This window comes from Polypterus senegalus, chromosome 4 (genome assembly GCF_016835505.1).
Source record: "Polypterus senegalus isolate Bchr_013 chromosome 4, ASM1683550v1, whole genome shotgun sequence".
Classification (NCBI taxonomy): Eukaryota; Metazoa; Chordata; class Cladistia; order Polypteriformes; family Polypteridae; genus Polypterus; species Polypterus senegalus.
The window spans coordinates 52,506,069-52,525,264 of record NC_053157.1 but is presented as its reverse complement, the minus strand read 5'-3'; the positions used below and the strand labels follow the sequence as shown (position 1 = coordinate 52,525,264).

Below are 19,196 nucleotides of genomic sequence, written 5' to 3'. Positions count from 1 at the left end.
GGTCTAACAGAATTAATATGCTGGTTTGTCCAGAGTCTGCTGCCATAAGCAAATCATTGGTTACCCATAGCAGAGCAGTTTCACAGCGTGCTGTGCTCTGAAACCAGACTGAAAGGGTTCCATCAAATCATTAGAAGTTAAGTAGTTGGTGAGTTGAGAAGCTACAACACGCTCAAGAACTTTTGACAGAAAAGGTAAGTGGGAAATAGGCCGAAAATTGTTAAGATCATCACCATCAAGACCAGAATTTTTTAACATTGGGTTTACAGAAGCGATTTTAAAAGTGAGCGGCGCTAAGCCAGTGTCAAGGTTGAGTTTATTATTGTTGTAATAGTCAGGATTATGGCATGAAGGCAGGATTTAAGTAGTGTGCTGGGGATGGGGTCCAATATAAAAGTAGTCGGCCTCATCTTACAAAGCAGGTCATTAACAAAATCAGATGTGACTGGTGAGAACTTAAGAGAAGGAGCTGGATGGAGTGGGAAAACAGGGAGAGATATAAACAAATGATGTATTTATGTTAGTTGAGTTATTTAGATCTTTAATATTGTTGCGGAAAAAAATGGAGGAATTCCTCACAGACTTCAGTAGAATTGGTAGTTGGGCCAGATGCAGGTTCGATTAGTTTATTAACTACAGAAAACAAAACCCTTGGGTTATCATGGCCACTTTCTATTATTCTGCCATAATGGGTGTTCTTGGCAGCAGTTAGTGCTTCTCTGTAAGCTCTTTGGTGGTCAGAGAAAGCCTGAATGTGCACAGTGAGGCCAATCTTATGTGACATTCTCTCAAGGCTTTGGCCAGCTGCTTTCATAGATCGCAATTCTGAGTTACACCAAGGAGCTGAACGCTTAAAGATAACCTCCTTATGTTTTAAAGGGGCTGTTTTATCTAAAGCTGAGTTACAATGGTCAACAAGACTATCTAGTGCTGATGGAATAGGTGAAGACAGTAAAAGATCAGAAATGGATCCAGAAAGGATATAGGGACAGATATTTTTAAGGTTTTTGTAAGTAATTTGTCATTTACAGGTAAGAGGAGGGACAGACAATGGTTTGCAAACACTGTTTCATGATGTATATTACCAGTGTAGTACCCAATTTAGTCCCTCTTGCAAAAACGCAAACTAAACTTCAAAATCAGTGACATTTCACAAACAGGGCTTGTACAGAAATCAGTAGCATAAAGATGAAAGACGCCTCACGCCTGGACAAACTTGTTAAGAAGGCAGGCTCCATTGTAGGATTAAAGTTGGACAGTTTAACATCTGTGGCAGAGCGACGGGCATTAAGCAAACTCCTGTCAATCATGAATAATCCACTGCATCCACTTAACAGTGTCATCTCCAGGCAGAGGAGTAGCTTCAGTGACAGACTTTTGTCACTGTCCTGCTCCACTGACAGACTGAGGAGATCGTTCCTCCCCCACACTATGCGACTCTTCAATTCTACCCGGGGGAGTAAATGCGAACATTAATTTTATTTTAATTTTTTCATTTTTATTACTATTTAATTTAATATTGTTTCTTTGTATCAGTATACTGCTGCTGGATTATGCGAATTTCCCCTTGGGATTAATAAAGTATCTATCTATCTATCTACTAGAGCTCACCCTTCTTCACATATCATTGCAAGATCGAAATTCCATTTTCTTAAAAAAAAGTTATTCACCTTTATGAATGTTGCCCCCACAGCAAAGAACCTGCAAGTACGTGCATTTCTGTGACTCATTCACAGGTAGCAATTGTGCACGCAATGCTCAATTATTTTCATAGCAAAGAACCAGAGTACTAACTAATAAGCAAACTACAAATGACAGCACTCTGCAAGACACTGATTGCAAAATTTTACTGCGGGTTAATGCAGACAAAGGCCACATATTTGTTCTTCTTCTCCAAGACCTGAGTGCAGCATTTGACACCACAGACCGCAGCATTGTTATAAATCGCCTTAGACAATGGGTGGGAATCTCTGGTAATGTCTTAAGATGGATTCAGTCTTATTTAACAGGCAGAAAATTCTTTTATAGTTGTGGTGTGGAAGTCCCTGATATTGTATACAGTGTAGCACAAGAATCTATATAGGGCCCACTACTTTTTTCAAGCAACATGGTTCCATTAGGTCAGATTGTATCAAAACAAAAGGTGAACTATCTAAAAAATTCTCACTATGGCATGCTGTTTAACAACAGTGGAATCCCACAGTGGAGTGTCCATGTTTATCTGACCTTGGCTTCCACTAGACTAACGGGAGTGCTGCACTGTGCTTGTTCAAATTACCCAGAAACCACTGCGAATGTGTTGTGTTGTATTGTGTTGGCATTGTAGTTACTGTGCAATGTTCAAATTGCCTTTGCTTTTTGATTTACCCTCACATATAATGTTACACTTTCTAAAACAATCTTCTTGCTCCTGGTTTACCCAAGAAAGACTTTAAAGTGCTAGAATATGAAAAACATAAAAAGGTGAGGAACTGTATATTCGAATATTCAGTCCTACTTAATGAGGGTGCCCCCAACATAACTAAAACCTTTTGATGTATCCTTGTCAGAAAGACTTCCCATTCTCTTATCAGACAAAACAATAATGCTGCTTTTTCATTAAAACTTTTGCAAACAATTCACAGAGAAGAATGAAAAAAAAAAAAAACAGGTCAAGTCTCGGTGCAGATTTATTTATTATGCTTTATATGCACATATGATTTCAAACACTAAAATAAAATTTACATTTGTCAATCATTCAGCATTTAAGACTCAATTGACATTTATTCAAACCATTCACAATGTCAAAATAAAGCACTTGTTAGTGGTCCCAATTTGTAGGTCTTCTTTTTATTTGATTTTGTTGTATAATACTGTCATCCTCATAAACTAAATAGGGAATTCATAACCACAGACAAATGTAAATAAAATCTGAAATAGAATACTGTACTTCCAAATGAACAGACAGTAACACAATGTGTGCTGTTATGAAAACAAAAATATCCTTTTCATAAACTATGTTTTATGTATTCAGACATTGAAATTCTATCAGGAATTCAATTTATTTTAAGTGGAAAAAGTCTCTAAAAAGGACTGCACTGGCTTTCTCAGTACAACATTCTCTTAGGCCTAAGCCATTTAAAATGGACAATGTCAGGGTTAAAGCAAGCCATTGATTTTGTTTTCTCCAATTTAAAGAGACCAAGTAAACTGCTCCCATCTAAAGTACATTCCACCAAATTACATTTGTTTTATAACTTTTAGTTTTTTGTAATGAAAAACTTGTCATAAAACATATTAAGTCTGAAATTGTGTAGTTAAAAAACTCATTTTGTGCAATTTTTTATTGACATATATGTATATATGTGTGTAATTTAAGTGGTGCGATATCAATATAATGAATAAGCAATTTTATACTGTATATATAAATGCAAAAATGAAAAATTGCAAAAGATAGAAATCTAAATGTAGCTAATTTACATCCTATAACTGGCACACTGTTTCGAAAACTTCCTAAATTCAAACACAAACCAGAGATTAAAAGAAATATACTGTAGGTCTCAATTGGAATGCAGATACACCTTATTAATCTAATTTATTAATATAACTGAAGAACTTTGGTAGTTATAAAACAATTTTGACATACTAAGGGCATTCAAAAAAGACATTTGAACTTTAAACCAACCATCTACATTAAAACCTTATAAACTGAAACAAGGAAGTGTATTTATTTTTTGTAAGAAAACACCAAATGTAAAATAAACACTGTAAAACTTAACAGCAAGGCATATGTCAACATCTGTAACATTTTAGGCACCAAATATGTCACTGCTTTTAGGTTACTTAGCAGATATTTGCAATGTACTAAAACTAAAGAGATAACTGTAAGTGACAACTGATCCTTGAAAAGAATTAGTGGGATGACAGCATTAATTAAACAATGGAAGAACTTTCTATTGTACCTGTGTATACTGAAGCCTTTCTGTATTTACTTTTAAAACAGGAGTTGTTCTCTTTACAAATTTCCTTACAGATGAAACTTTTTTTTTTTTATCAAAAATAGGCATGTATATATGGTTAAAAAAACATCCTTTCAATTGTGACTGAAATATCTTTAAATATATTTCATACAATGATTAAAATGGCATTCTAGCTATATAATTACAAAATGAAAAATTAAAAAAAGTCACAGTCCAAAAGTCCATATACAGTAAGTCATATATTCCCAATTAAAGCACAGATAAATGTATTCCGAATTTTTTCTCAAAATAACTGGGATCCCACAATTTCAGTCTAATTTAAAAGAAAAAAAAATGTTTGTCATGTTTTATACATAAAGGGAAAATGCAAGTCTAAAACCATTTGACCAACTCTTCAGTAGACCTTTCAAACAAAACTTACTTTACCAATTGTCTGTGCATTTCGCAGATTATCATCAAGCCCTAATTAGGATACAACAGAGCAGCACATAGGTCACTGTGCAAAACAGTCTCCTGCATTTGTTATTAGCAGGCAAAATAATATTCATTTTAACAGGGGCAATGGAGGAAAGAAAAGAAAAATGAAAAACCAGAAAGAAGAAAAAAAGAAAAGTTCTATACATAGGTCAGTGACCCGTCTGAAAAAAGCAAAATGTCTTGTGAAGACGTTTTGCAGCTCTGCAAGTAGTCAAAGAAAATGAATCTAAAATTACTATAGCACTATAAACTGGCTTAGCTATTACTTTTCATAACCTCCTTGCCCCAATCCACCCAACTATACTGGCTCTAGCTATTTTAGTGCCACAAAACATCTCTGTCCATGTCTAAAACATTATGCCAAGAATCTGTTGCATGCTTATTGCTATAAAGATTCTGTAGGCTATGCTGAATTTACCGTGCAAGAATTTTAATAAGATTAGCACACATTTCAAAAAACTCAATTGTGTGGCTGCCAGGTCTTGGTGGATTGTCACCACTGGATGAGTCGACTGATGATGTCAATGATGATGCCAAAGACCCATCTGAACCTTTGGCCGTTGTGTCTCCTTCAGTTTCATTCTTTGATGTAGTTCGATAATTTCCTATAGAACCTGATCGATGAGGGGTTGCTGTTCCAGACTTTGCTTCTGATACTTCATCTAATAAGAGAAAAGACACATTTTATTTTATTTATAATTCTGTATCAATTTCTTATAGATATATGTGCCAATGGGTTAGAAAGCTGGTAATATACTCACTAACTTAATTATTACAACATAATATCATCAGTTAAATATGGTATGGTATTATTTTCGTACAAAAAATTCTGATAATAAAAAGCAACAGCATACTCAGACTTAAGAGCAAAATTGTGTGTCAATGATGACAATGCTTTAATAGCAATCAGTACACAAAAACAGCTACATTAAGATGAATGATATTGATAAAGTAATAACCTATATAGTGAAATCAACCACTGTATTCAAATGAATGTAAACAGTTACTACCACATTTATCAGAATGATTCTGGGCATTTAATCATTTTTTTTTAAATTACTTCATAAGTTGACACTTGTAGACAGCAAATTTAATTTTAACAGGACAAAAATCACAAAAACATTTTTATCTTCAGATATTTTCAAAGAGATATTGCTAATACATTATAAAACTATATAAAATCATTATTTACTTATTTCACTCTTCATTAAAATTACTGGAAAAGCAACTTGTTACATGAAACTTATAAGTTTCAGGAAGAGTAAATTGTGCAAGTTGCTACTGAGAAGCCTCAGCTTCCAATACAACAGTGAGTCAAAATTGAAACATACAGATGGCCGACTTCTCATAAACCACACATTTTTATTGAATGACTGCATTTGCCTACAATCTTTATTTTGTTTAAATTCCTTTAAATTTAAATTTAAACACGACACTCTTTTATGGCCCTGTGGATGTACAATACATTTGAGTTTAAATATTGTCAGACACAAGCTGTGTTACCTGGCTTCTTTCAGGAAATTTTGTAAGATAACTGGCATCAGTTAAACAGGTGTATCTTCAAAGTTCTTTTCTTATACTATATATATATGTGTATATATATATATATATATATATGTGTATATATATATATATATATATATATATATATGTGTATATATATATATATGTGTATATATATATATATGTGTATATATATATATATATATGTGTATATATATATATATGTGTATATATATATATATATGTGTATATACAGTATATGTAATACATGTAATACAATACATAAATATATATATAAAATAATAAATTAACTCTTTTAAACTGAGGGCTAATATTACTGGCCACCAGTATGCTGTAGTGATTAAGGCTTAGAGCTAGGACTTTAAACCCCAAGGTTGTGCACTCAAATCAAGTTAGTGACAATGTGAGCCATGAGAAAGTCCATTCACCTGCCTGTACTCCAAGTAGGGAAACAAATGTAAGCAATTGTATCTCATATGTTTTAAGTCACAGTGGATAAAGATTTTAGGTGACTGAAGCTGGGTGTCTGAGCCAATGTCCTGTGAATTACACTGTGTGCACAATTATTAGGCAAGTGAGTATTTTGACCATATCATCATTTTTAATGCGTATATTCCAACTCCAAGCTGTATTAACTTGAATGCTTATTGGATTTAAGACCGTCAGTTGATGTGTATTTGTGTAATGAGGGAGGGTGTGGCCTAAGGAGATCAACACCCTATATCAAGGTGTGCAGAATTATTAGGCAGCTAGTTTTCCTCAGGCAAAATGGGCCAAAAAAGAGATTTAACTGACTCTGAAAAGTCAAAATTGTAAAAGTCTTTCAGAGGGATGCAGCACTTTTGGAACTGCTAAGATATTGGTGTGTGATCACAGAACCATCAAACATTTTGTTGCAAATAGTTAACAGGGTCGCAAGAAACGTGTTGAGAACAAAAGACGCAAATTAGCTGCCAAAGATTTGAGAAGAATCAAACGTGAAGCTACCAGGAACCCATTATCCTCCAGTACTTTCATATTCCAGAGCTGCAACCTACCTGGAGTGCCCAGAAGTACAAGGTGTTCAGTGCTCAAAGACATGGCCAAGGTAAGGAGGGCTGAAACCCAACCACCACTGAACAAGAAACATAAGTTGAAACGTCAAAACTGGGCCAAGAAATATCTGAAGACAGATTTTTTTCAAAGGTTTTATGGACCGACGAGATGAGAGTGACTTGATGGACCAGATGGATGGACCTGTGGATCAGTAATGGGCACAGAGCTCCACTCCAACGTGGAGGTGGGGTACTGGTATGAGCTGGTATTTTTAAAGGTGAGCTAGTTGGACCTTTTTGCATTGAAGATGAACTCAAAATCAACTCCCAAACCTACTGCCAGTTTTTCGAAGACACTTTCTTCAAACAGTGATACAGGAAAAAGACCATGATTTTTATGCAGGCCAATGCTCCATCACTTGCATCGAAGTTCTCCACTGCGTGGCCAGCCAGTAAAGGCCTTAAAGATGAAGGAATAATGACATGGCCCCCCTTCCTCATCTGACCTAAACCCTATCGAGAACTCTCCCACCTGGACAGAGGCAGTGGTGCTGTAAGAATTATGTTTTTGGACTTCTCTAGCGCCTTCAACACCATCCAACCTCTGCTCCTTAGGGATAAGCTGACTGAGATGGGAGTAGATTCACACCTTGTGGCATGGATTGTGGACTATTTTACAGACAGACCTCAATATGTGAGTCTTGGGAACTGCAGGTCTGACATCGTGTGCAGCAATACAGGGGCGCCGCAGGGGACTGTACTTTCTCCGGTCCTGTTCAGTCTATATACATCAGACTTCCAATATGATTCGGAGTCCTGCCACGTGCAAAAGTTCGCTGATGACACTGCTATTGTGGGCTGCATCAGGAGTGGGCAGGAGGAGGAGTACAGAAAGTTAATCAAAGACTTTGTTAAATGGTGCGACTCAAACCACTTACACCTTAACACCAGCAAGACCAAGGAGCTGGTGGTGGAATTTAGGAGGCCCAGGCCCCTCATGGACCCTGTGATCATCAGAGGTGACTGTGTGCAGAGGGTGCAGACCTATAAATATCTGGGAGTGCAGCTGGATGACAAATTGGACTGGACTGCCAATAATGATGCTCTATGTAAGAAAGCTCAGAGTAGAATATACTTTCTGAGAAGGTTGGCATCCTTCAACATCTGCAGTAAGATGCTGCAGATGTTCTACCAGACGGTTGTGGCGAGTGCCCTCTTCTACGAGGTGGTGTGCTGGGGTGGCAGCATAAAGATGAAAGACGCCTCACGCCTGGACAAACTTGTTAAGAAGGCAGGCTCCATTGTAGGATTAAAGTTGGACAGTTTAACATCTGTGGCAGAGCGACGGGCACTAAGCAAACTCCTGTCAATCATGAAGAATCCACTGCATCCACTTAACAGTGTCATCTCCAGACAGAGGAGTAGCTTCAGTGACAGACTTTTGTCACTGTCCTGTTCCACTGACAGACTAAAGAGATCGTTCCTCCCCCACACTATGCGACTCTTCAATTCCACCCGGGGGAGTAAATCACGAACATTAATTTTATTTTAATTCTTTTCATTTTTATTACTATTTAATTTAATATTGTTTCTTTGTATCAGTATACTGCTGCTGGATTATGTGAATTTCCCCTTGGGATTAATAAAGTATCTATCTATCTATCTATCTAACTTGTGGGCACTTCTTAAACGCTAGATTTACGGGGGAGAAAAACAATACACCTCTCTGAAGAGTGTCTGGGAGACTGTAGTCACTGCTCCACAAAAAGCTGATCGTCAACAGATCAAGAAACTGACAGACTCCATGAATGGAAAGGCTTATGACTGTTATTGGAAAGAAGGGTGGCTATATTGGTCATTGATTGATTGATTTATTTTTTTTGAAATGTCAGAGATGTTTATTTGTAAATTTTGAGGTGTTTGTTTATTATTCTCACTATAACAGATGAAAATAAACAAGTGAGATGGGAAAATTTTCATTTTTCCTTTAGTTGCATAATAAATCTGCACACTAATAGTTGCCTAATAATTGTGCGCACATATGTATTCCCCTGATGATGTTCACACTCACATTTCCGTTGTGAAACATTCAGGTTTCAGGTTTATTAACATTTTGGATTGACTGATAGCACTGTGTTTGTTCCATATTAAAATTAATCCTCAAAAATACAACTTGCCTAATAATTCTGCACTCCCTGTATAAATCAAAACAGTGGGAAAAAGTAATGGGCCAAGAACTATTTACAGTACACCAAGTTGTTACCTTCCATTGGTGGGTGGAAGGTTATCACACAGAAGCTTTGATGTTTCGGCCTCTGACATTGCCATAAATGTTTCTGTAACCCACTCCAGTGTTTCAGGCTAGGAGCACACCTGAAATACCTCTGCACCCCATTTCGCTGTTTCGATCCTGGAGCACACCACAGGCTTCTCCGCAACCAATTCCAGTGCCCTGGCCCCAGAGTATGCCATTAATGTCACTGCATCCCACTCTGTGGTTCAAACCCCTGATCACAGTAACGTTAATCCCTCAAGTCCCTCTGATTTTCTAGCCTTGGAGCAAACCTATGTCTGGGAGAAAGTTCCACCTGAGAATCTCATTCTACAATGATCCTCATCTTCCAGTTCATTCTCCACTTTTCCTTGCTCCTTTTTTTTCTTGCTGATAACCTCACCCCCTTTGGGAGTCTGTCTGGGCAATCTCCCCTAATGGTTTCCAACCCTTAAAGTTTTTGGATATCAATATTTGCATACATCATGCCCACCACCCAACCCTCTCAACACCACCCCTAACCCCACACAGCTGACTGGCGTCTTATAATAACGTCTTTATTTTCAGTTGTGTAGGTTCGCCTATTATCATTAATAGATCTGTACAATTTTCACTTTAATTGCCATTCATTCTAGTATTTATTTTTGTTTTGTTCTTCAGTTGTATGTAGTTTCCGATTAAAGTTTGCAGATGTGCATGTACAGCATTTGCAAAGTAGTTGTAACATGAACAGCGAGGACCACGGAGCATTTCCCCATATGCTGGTTGACAGCCAAAAACAGTGCCTGCAAACCATTGAGCTCTGCGTCTTCCTTGGGCTTCTCAAAAAATTTTCTTTCCATTTCAAGAAGTGATCATGTGTCTTTTTTCTTCTCTGAAGCACTGCCCCATCTTCAGTCATCCGTGCACACTTCTGACTACAGTGTTTTTCATAAAGCCAATTATCAGCACAGTGAAGTGCATGTATGTAGCATATGAATAAATATAAAAAAAATGTAAAAATTCAACAAATAAAAAAACATGTTGGCTATTTTTTTCCAATAATGTCACCAAATTTCAATCAAATCCATCAGAGAATTTTTGAGATTTTGGGGTATTCTGTTATTCTTTTATGTGTGTGTGTGGGGGGGGGAGTTAACCCTTAAATATTAATATAACTAAATGTCCTTTTTTAGCAGATACATACAGGCCTAGGTGTACCATCCGGCCAAATTTCAGCTTTTTAACTAAATGGAAAACATGTTTTTGCTGAGTGAGTGAGTTACTGAACTTTACATTTTATATGCATATCAACAGATGCCTATATATAGGCGCATCTCAGTAAATTAGAATATCACTGAAATAAATTAACTTTTCAATAATTCAATTCCAAAAGTGAAACTCAAATATTATATAGATTCATTACACACAGAGTGATATATTTCAAGCATTTATTTCTTTTCATTTTGCTTGTGGTGACCCCTAACGGGAACAGCCGAAAGAAGATTATTTCTTTTCATTTTGCTGATTATGGCTTATAGCTATTGAAAACCCAAAATTCAGTATCTCAGAAAATTAGAATATTGTGAAAAGTTCAATATTGTAGACTTGTGGTGTCACACTCCACTCAGCTAATTAACCCAAAGCACCTGCAAAGTTGTCCTGAGTCTTTAAATGGTCTCTCAGTCTGGTTCAGTAGGTCACACTATCATGGGGAAGACTGCTGACTTGACAGTTGTTCTCCAGAAGACAGTCATTGACACCCTCCACAAGGAGGGTAAACCACAAACGGTCATTACTAAAGAAGCCGACTGTTCACAGAGTGCTGTATCCAAACATATTAATAAAAAGTTAAGTGGAAGGAAAAAATGTGGCAGAAAAAGGTGCACAATCAACAGAAATAATCGCAGCCTTGTGCTTAAAGGGCCACCACGCACAGATGTTTCCGAGACATGGGCTACAACTGTTGCATTCCTTGTGTCAAGCCACTCCTGATCCAGAGACAACATCAGAAGTGTCTTACCTGGGCTAAGGAGAAAACGGACTGGACTGCTGCTCAGTAGTCCAAAGTCCACTTTTCAGAAGAAATTAAATTTTGCATTTAATTTGGAAATCAAGGTCCCAGAGTCTGAAGGAAGAGTGGAGAGGCATAGAATCCAAGTTGCTTGAGATTCAGTGTGAACTTTCCACAGTCAGTGATGATTTGGGGAGCCATGTCATCTGCTGGTGTTAGTCCATTGTGTTTTATAAAGTCCAAAGTCACTGCAGTCAGGAAATTTTAGAGCACTCCATGCTTCCATCTGCTGATAAGCTTTATGGAGATGCTGATTTCATTTCCGCGCAGGACTTGGCAGCTGCCCACACTGTCAAAAGTACCAATACCTTGTTTAATGAACATGGTATCACTGTGCTTGATTAGCCAGCAAACTCACCTGACCTAAACCCCATAAAGAATCTATGGGGTATTGTCAAGAGGAAGCAATGCCACAGGCTGATCACTTCCATACCACGCAGCATTGATGCAGTAATTCATGCAAAAGTAGCCCTGACTAAGTATTGAGTGCATACATAGACATACTTTTCAATAGGCCAACAATTGTGTATTAAAAATTATTTTTCTATTGTTCTTAAGTAATATTCAAAATTTCTGAGATACTGAATTTTGAGCTATCATTACCTGTAGGCCATAATCAGCAAAATTAAAAGAAATGAACGCTTGAAATATATCACAGTGTGTAATGAATCTATATAATATGAGTTTCACTTGTTGAATTGAATTACTGAAATAAATTAACTTTGATGATATTCTAGGCGGCACGGTGGCGCAGTGGTAGCGCTGCTGCCTCGCAGTTAGGAGACCCGGGTTCGCTTCCCGAGTTTGCATGTTCTCCCCGTGTCTGCGTGGGTTTCCTCCGGGCGCTCCGGTTTCCTCCCACAATCCAAAGACATGCAGGTTAGGTGGATTGGTGGTTCTTAATTGGCCCTAGTGTGTGCTTGGTGTGTGGGTGTGTTTGTGTGTGTCCTGCGGTGGGTTGGCACCCTGCCCAGGATTGGTTCCTGCCTTGTGCCCTGTGTTGGCTGGGATTGGCTCCAGCAGACCCCTGTGACCCTGTATTCGGATTCAGCGGGTTAGAAAATGGATGGATGGATGATATTCTAATTTATTGAGATGCACCTGTTTGTGTGTGTGGTGTGTGTGTGTGTGTATATATATATATATATATATATTTTTTAGATTAAAAAAAATACATTATCTTTACCTAAACCAACAGACTGTGAAACAGCAGACACTTCAGAAAAAAGTAGTCATAATCTCAGCAGTACAATGGATGGTTGTCCCACCTTTAGCTGTAATCAAAGGCATCCAAACATTCCTAAACTACTGATATGTTTCTCAGATTGCCTTAATCCTCTAGAGTCAGCTGCTTGAAACTCATTCGGCTAAATCTGCGTTTCTTTTTTTCAGGAATGGATTACTAATTTCTGATCCTCACACAATACTTCTGTGGAAATAACAGGCCTTCATATAACAACTTCAAAACATTGATTTTTTTCTGGGTGCCATTCTGTTTCAGGCAGCATTGAACGTCGGACAGATCTCACTCACTGTATGGCTTAACTACAAACTAAGAAATGCCCCCTAATCAAGTCAGTTTCACTTCCATGAATGTTTAGCGCAGTGTTTAGTTTTCACCAGATGTAACAAGTCCAATGCGGCCACACGTTGCACATTCAAGCCATTCAACCTTTCAGCTTTCAACTATTCATTTTCATAAAAGTGTGAGAATTCCAGTTATTGTTTTTCTTTTTGAGTTTTTATAGTCTATCCACCTATTTATCTCTAGGGAGCAGAGCCTATTTTGGAAGCATCAGATATAATGCAGGAAATGACCCTGGCCAGGGGACCAAGTCATTAGATGGTACACTCGCACACTCTACTCATTCTTCATAATTTAGCATTGACAATTAACTTAAAACACATGCACATCTTTGGGATGTGAGATGAAAACTTGAAAGCCTAGAGAAAACCCACAAAGACATTGTGATGATGTGCCAGTTACCCACACATACTGATTGTGCTGGGATTTAAACCCAGTTTCCAACAATGCTCACTAAGCAGTTAACATTCATTCTATATACAGCCTTTCTATAGGAAACATCTTCCAAATACACTTCACAAGTATTGCCACATGGTACAACAGTTTACAAATATTTTTATCCAGTTAGAGTAGAGGTATGTTAACTCACTTAAGAGTTACACAGTGATTAAGCAATGAGAACTAAACCTGCAATTTTGTGGTTGAGCATTCATTTAATTATTTACTATGCCATACTGCCTAAAGCCACCACTGAATCACCTATTTTTAATAATATGGTTTATGGATTCAAAGCCATAAAATCTAAAACAACTTGTGCACTGAATTAAAACTCTAATATCATCTACACAAAATTGTTTGAAAAGCAGAGCAGGCCATGTATTAAAAGTATTACTATACATTGGCCAGCTATCAGGTAATTCATTATTTCAAACTGATATCATCAGATTTTTGCCCTATGTTTTCCTCTGTTAATTTCTTGCTAAGTAAGATCTAACCAGGACATATTGTTCTCACTGCTGTAAACAGATTTCCTGATATCCAAAGGAAATCTAGTTCAGTAGCAATTGAATATGAATGAAATACCTTTTTTACCTTTATTAACAAAAAAAAAGTATTGTTCCAGTGCAATGAAGCATTGCAAGTGGGTAATACTTTCTTAAAATTAGGAATCAAAGTAAATATAACTAATATCTGAAAGCAGTGCAAAAACAAACACCAATCTCTTTTCTAATTGTCTTACTGCTCTTAAAATCAACAGATGCCTACAATCTTAGAATAAGAAGTCAGCTAAATTTGATTGCCTCCTGCAGACTTAATATGGCACACAGAAAGAAAATGCAATGGTACACTTTTATCCTTCAATTTGATTGTGTTTTTTCAAACTGTGTGTATGTAGCAAAGTGGCTTTTAGCAAAAATGGCATTATTTCTTCCAGCATGCTTAAGCAGAGTACTTTCTCCTCTGACATTTGAACTCCTAAATACACTCTAAAGATTAAAAACAGAGGGACTTTAACACATTACATATGTATTCACTCATTGAGAATTTGGAAGTTGCTTTGCATTAAATTATATGCTTGACTTTTAAATATATGTTTTTTAACTTGTTAAGTCTATAGCAAAATACAAACCATCAATGCTCCTGAAGTCTAGGAGGTATGTCCTACTATCCACCTGGTATAGCTGTAGACTCATTTTTGTATACATGCTAGTCACAGGATTCTTCCTCCGAACACGTAAATAGTATGGGTTTACAACCTGAACAGAAATTAAAGCACAGTTAAAAACATCTTAATTAATATGTCACAAAACATCAGTTTAATTCAAAACACATTTGTCATTATTGTATATAAATGGTCTCTCTCTTTCACTGGGACAATAAAAAATACCAAATCAGCCAAACTGCATGTTTATATGATATGGTTCAAAACCTGAATACCTGAAAAAAAGAAAAATGAACAATGAGCATATGTGTAAACTCCACAGATGCCCAAATTGGGATTTAAACCCAGTTCTATTGTCACAGAGTTGTAAAGTTCTAACACCATTCACTTTTTCATTTATTATTATTATGCAAAAATTGTAAATCTATATACAAGATACATGTATCAAATGTAGATTAATTTTAAAACCTGTTTCATTGTAACTGACCCATTCACTTGGCAATGTGCCAGGCTAAGTGCAAATTAAATTAAAGTAATATTTTCAAATATGGTGGTTTATTGAATTGAAGCTATAGTCCCTTTAAAAAAAGACAGATTGCGTATTAACTTTAATTCTATGCTCAAGTTCAGGCTGAAAGAATCAAATTATCCAGGCTGTACTGTAGGGTTCTACATTGTTATCCTGGCCTAAGAGTCCAAGGAAAAGGCCATCCTGTCATGTCATCTGGTATGCTACAGGGTACTGTAAAAGTATCATGTTATTATTAAGCTAAAACAAGCCAAGCTTAGATTATCACCATACATGACCATGAAATTAGGCCATGCTGTTATTAGAAGCTATCTAAATTTACAGTATAAACAGCTGGGGTGTCTGGCACATAAAGGAATTATTAGGCACTATGACATGTTTCACACATACCCTTTAGCAAGAAAATACACAGTGCTCCACTTTAATATACATGATTGTGCTGGTCTCTGTGTAAAGATTATAAATATGCTATAAATACAGAAATCCGCTAATAAGAATTAACAAACTTACTCACCTTCCATTCATAGTCCAACTGCTTCATTGCTCTACATACTTCAGCCATGATGTCATTAGGGCGACTTTGACTCCTAATTCCCAGGTGCCATTTAGCTCTACGTACTCCCTGGTGCTTTGACTTTTGTGGATTTAACTCATCCAGAGTATGCCTTGACCTTGGAGTGGCCTCTGCTACAAGGAATGGCACTCGCTCAGGATGTGGCTTAGATGCTGCAAGCTGATGATCATCCAGGAAAGAGTCAGGGGGGCTGCTTGCTAAATAAAAGTCCTTGGCTTCATTCATTATTCTTCGATTGTCAATGATGAGATGGTAAGCTACAGCTAGGGGATCTTGATGGTTTCTGCTATACAAACAGCTTAGTACCTCATCTTCTGTGCATTCAAATTTTTCACAAACTTCCTTAAGAGCTTCATCATCAATCATGGTGTTGCTATATGAGGGATCCTCTGGAAACAAGTATTTAGGAAGGTCTTGTTTGAACCATTCATCATCTCTGAAAGAAAAAAAAACAAACATTTTTTTTAAATGTAGTAAAAATCACACATGTTCACAAAAGTAGATAAGCACTGAAAATGTTAAACATTGCATCATTATATTATTGGCACCCCTTGTAAAAATTAGTCAGAAGGGATAAGAAAAAAATCACTGCTGAAGAACAGTCATCTTTGACTGAAAAAATGAGAAACATCTGAGTTCATTCAAAGAAAAACAAAGCCATCCATCAACAAATAAATATTTTTAACAAAAAAAAATTGTTGGCACCCCTACATGTAATATTTTGTACAACCACCCTTTGCCAATATAACAGCACAGAGTCTTCTCTTGTAACCTTTTATAAGGTTGGAGAATACAGAGCATGACCATGGGGTATACACTAGTCCTGCTCCGAGGCTCCCCATTCCTGACATCACGCTTCCCTGTCCCCTCGGCCCTCAGCCTCAGATTTGTGTGAAAATATCGCTCCTGCAAGCAAACTGTGATTCTTAGTGCAATGAAAGAAGTCACAAAATCAACCGAAATGTTCAAGCAAATTATAGAAAAAAAAAAACAACACTCTAAATCCGTTAAGTAGTTCTCTCGTGAAATGTGGACAGACGTACAGACGCTGCATATTATATATTATAATATATATATATATATATATATATATATATATATATATATATATATATATATATATATATATATATATATATATAAATAAGAGTGTGTGTGTCTGTGTCTTGGATAATGAATGACTGTTGCTGCTATCAATAAAAGCGCTGTAAGTGGCAGTAAAAGGGTAAGACCTGTCCAAGTGAACCACAAGTTTACATTTAAAGGCATTAACATTTAAATACAGCAAGAACTGCTTCTTATGTCCAATAAAAATAACATACTGTTGAAAGTCTGTTCCATCCAAGGTTTCCAGGTTGAAAAACAGCATTCTGAATGACTGATCTTTAGAATGGTCACTACAGAACGAATCATTTCTGCTGCAGAATTTAAAAATAAGCTTCAACAAGATGATACAACCCCCTCCTGCTTGGTAACGAGGATGAATTCAGACTGCATTTTAAGGATCAATGTCTGGATCACATATTTCAACTTTAATTGTAATGTGCTCACTTTTTTAATAAATCTTATTCACAAAGTTTTCCAAACCCCTCTCATGTTTTTTTTCCACTCTGTCTGATCGTATCAGATGTAAACCATCAAGCATTAAATAACATCTGAAACAGAAGTTTTTTCAGCAGGTTCTCCACAACATCCAAAGATGCCACAATACCTGAACTTGCTGATGTAACTTGCCATGAGATGTGATAATTCTTTCAAGATAAAATGCAATCAAGACTGGTCAGTTTTGATTTTTTGAAACAAAAGAATGTGTTGGTAAAATAGAAAAGCTCTGTTAGCTCTATATGAGCCACTAAACATAATAAAATACATTTTAACCTCTAGAGGAACTTATAGAAGTTACTATTTAGAAAACCTAAGTATCAGCAACTCCTTACTTTTAACTTAGTTTTTATTTGCATTTTATTTTAATACCATCAGTTTGCATGTTTCACTAGTATATAAATAAAAACACAATGATATGGGAACATAAATAAATTTATCATCAAAATGTTTTTGTTGCTTATTTCACTATATATTTATTTATTTAACTATTTCTTCATTTGTTTATTTCAGTAACACTGTACACAACATTGAAATATGTCTTGAAATGAAAACTGTCATTTTCACCTATCCAAGTTAAGGAGATGGGCTCTAGCAAGTACTGCTTCTTAATTAGCAAATTAGTGGTAGCACTCACAAAGAAAATGGAATCTTAAATGTCTAAGTTTTAATTTCTAAGTTCTAATTAAAAAAGTAAAAAACAGTACCAATGTAGGTAAAAACACACATTTACCTAAAACTTAAGTGACACATTTATACCTTTTTTTAATACTAGAAGTGTCAAAGCTACACTAACTGGTATCTCAACCCTTTTATTCTCTCTAAAAACACATCAGCTGTGTATCCTAATGGCACATGCCTACTACCATAACCCTAAAATCCACAGATATTTAAAAGTGCTTGAAAGGAAAAATAAATACATTTCCTGGCATGGCAAATAGTACCTTTGTTAGGACATACTTTTAGTTAAAATTTTAACATATATTTTCATCTTCATTTATTATTAGTAAAAAGCAAATAACACATTTCATCTAGCTGGGAACATAAAATAACAAATAGAAATGATTTCTTTCTGGAAATAATTTCAACTTTACCACCATATTTCTGTGTATATGTATACATTTGTAAATGGCAAGCAGGACGTAGGCTTATTGAAACAGTCCGCATTTGCAGCCAGCACAGATTCTTAATATCTTTTGTGAGCAGCTCCCACAATGGTAGTACTTTACAGAGTTTTCTTCATTTCTTACAGCACATTCTCCCATATGTGCATGTGATTCAGTGCTTGCAGCGGAATATCACTATAGCTATACTCAAGTTGTATGATTCTACTTTTTTTTTTTTTTGCTCAATCATAGTCGTGTCCCATATGCTACGCATCATTCCAGTTTCAGTCACATAAAATCTTGAATGTGTATCAGCATCTTCATGTAGTACAAACAAAGAAAGCCGATGGCTTATTCTTGCATACATTGTTAGGTCTGCCATGTCTGTGTAAATATGGTGAGGGAGCTGCCATGCTGCACTGTGCTCTTCAGTTATAGCCATCTATATCCACAAAATGCCATTTTGCAAGTTCTTCTTTCCCTAATCATACTGATGCTGGCTGTGTGAACTTATAGTTTTTTGTTTTTAAACGTTTAAGAGTGTAGTAATGCGAGCACCGACATATTTTCAGATTTTTGTTTTCTTAAAACTCAAAGTGAAACAATGTCAGTAGTTATAAGTGTGACAGATTTTTGGTGATTTTTTTTTCTTGCTGTCTACAGTAGACAGACAGCAATTCACATTTAAGGAACCACATTCAATAATGTCATGGAAAAAAAAAAGATATGTAAATGCAGTCAGATATGAGTCAGAGGAGAGAAACAGCCATTCATACCTGTGTTCAATGGCATTGCTTGTGACACTACCAGAATGCCTTTCATATAAAAAAGCAAAAAAAAAAAAAACAAACACTCAAGTTTTCTGGATAGAACAGAGT

At 36.2% G+C, this 19,196-nt stretch overlaps 1 protein-coding gene across 2 annotated transcripts in view; it reads right to left on the bottom strand.

Annotated features, from left to right (window-relative positions):
- Window positions 1–2,656: 2,656 nt before the first annotated feature.
- Window positions 2,657–19,196, bottom strand: part of prkaa1 (protein kinase, AMP-activated, alpha 1 catalytic subunit) — a 65,700-nt gene continuing 49,160 nt past the window's right edge. For both annotated transcript variants that reach the window (XM_039750629.1, XM_039750630.1), the window contains exons 7-9: window positions 15,551–16,046; window positions 14,475–14,601; window positions 2,657–5,098 (exon numbers count right to left, since the gene is read on the bottom strand). In XM_039750629.1, the coding sequence (XP_039606563.1) occupies window positions 4,851–5,098; window positions 14,475–14,601; window positions 15,551–16,046 (871 nt within the window). In that variant the 3' untranslated portion in view covers window positions 2,657–4,850. The remainder of the gene's footprint in view (window positions 5,099–14,474; window positions 14,602–15,550; window positions 16,047–19,196) is intronic.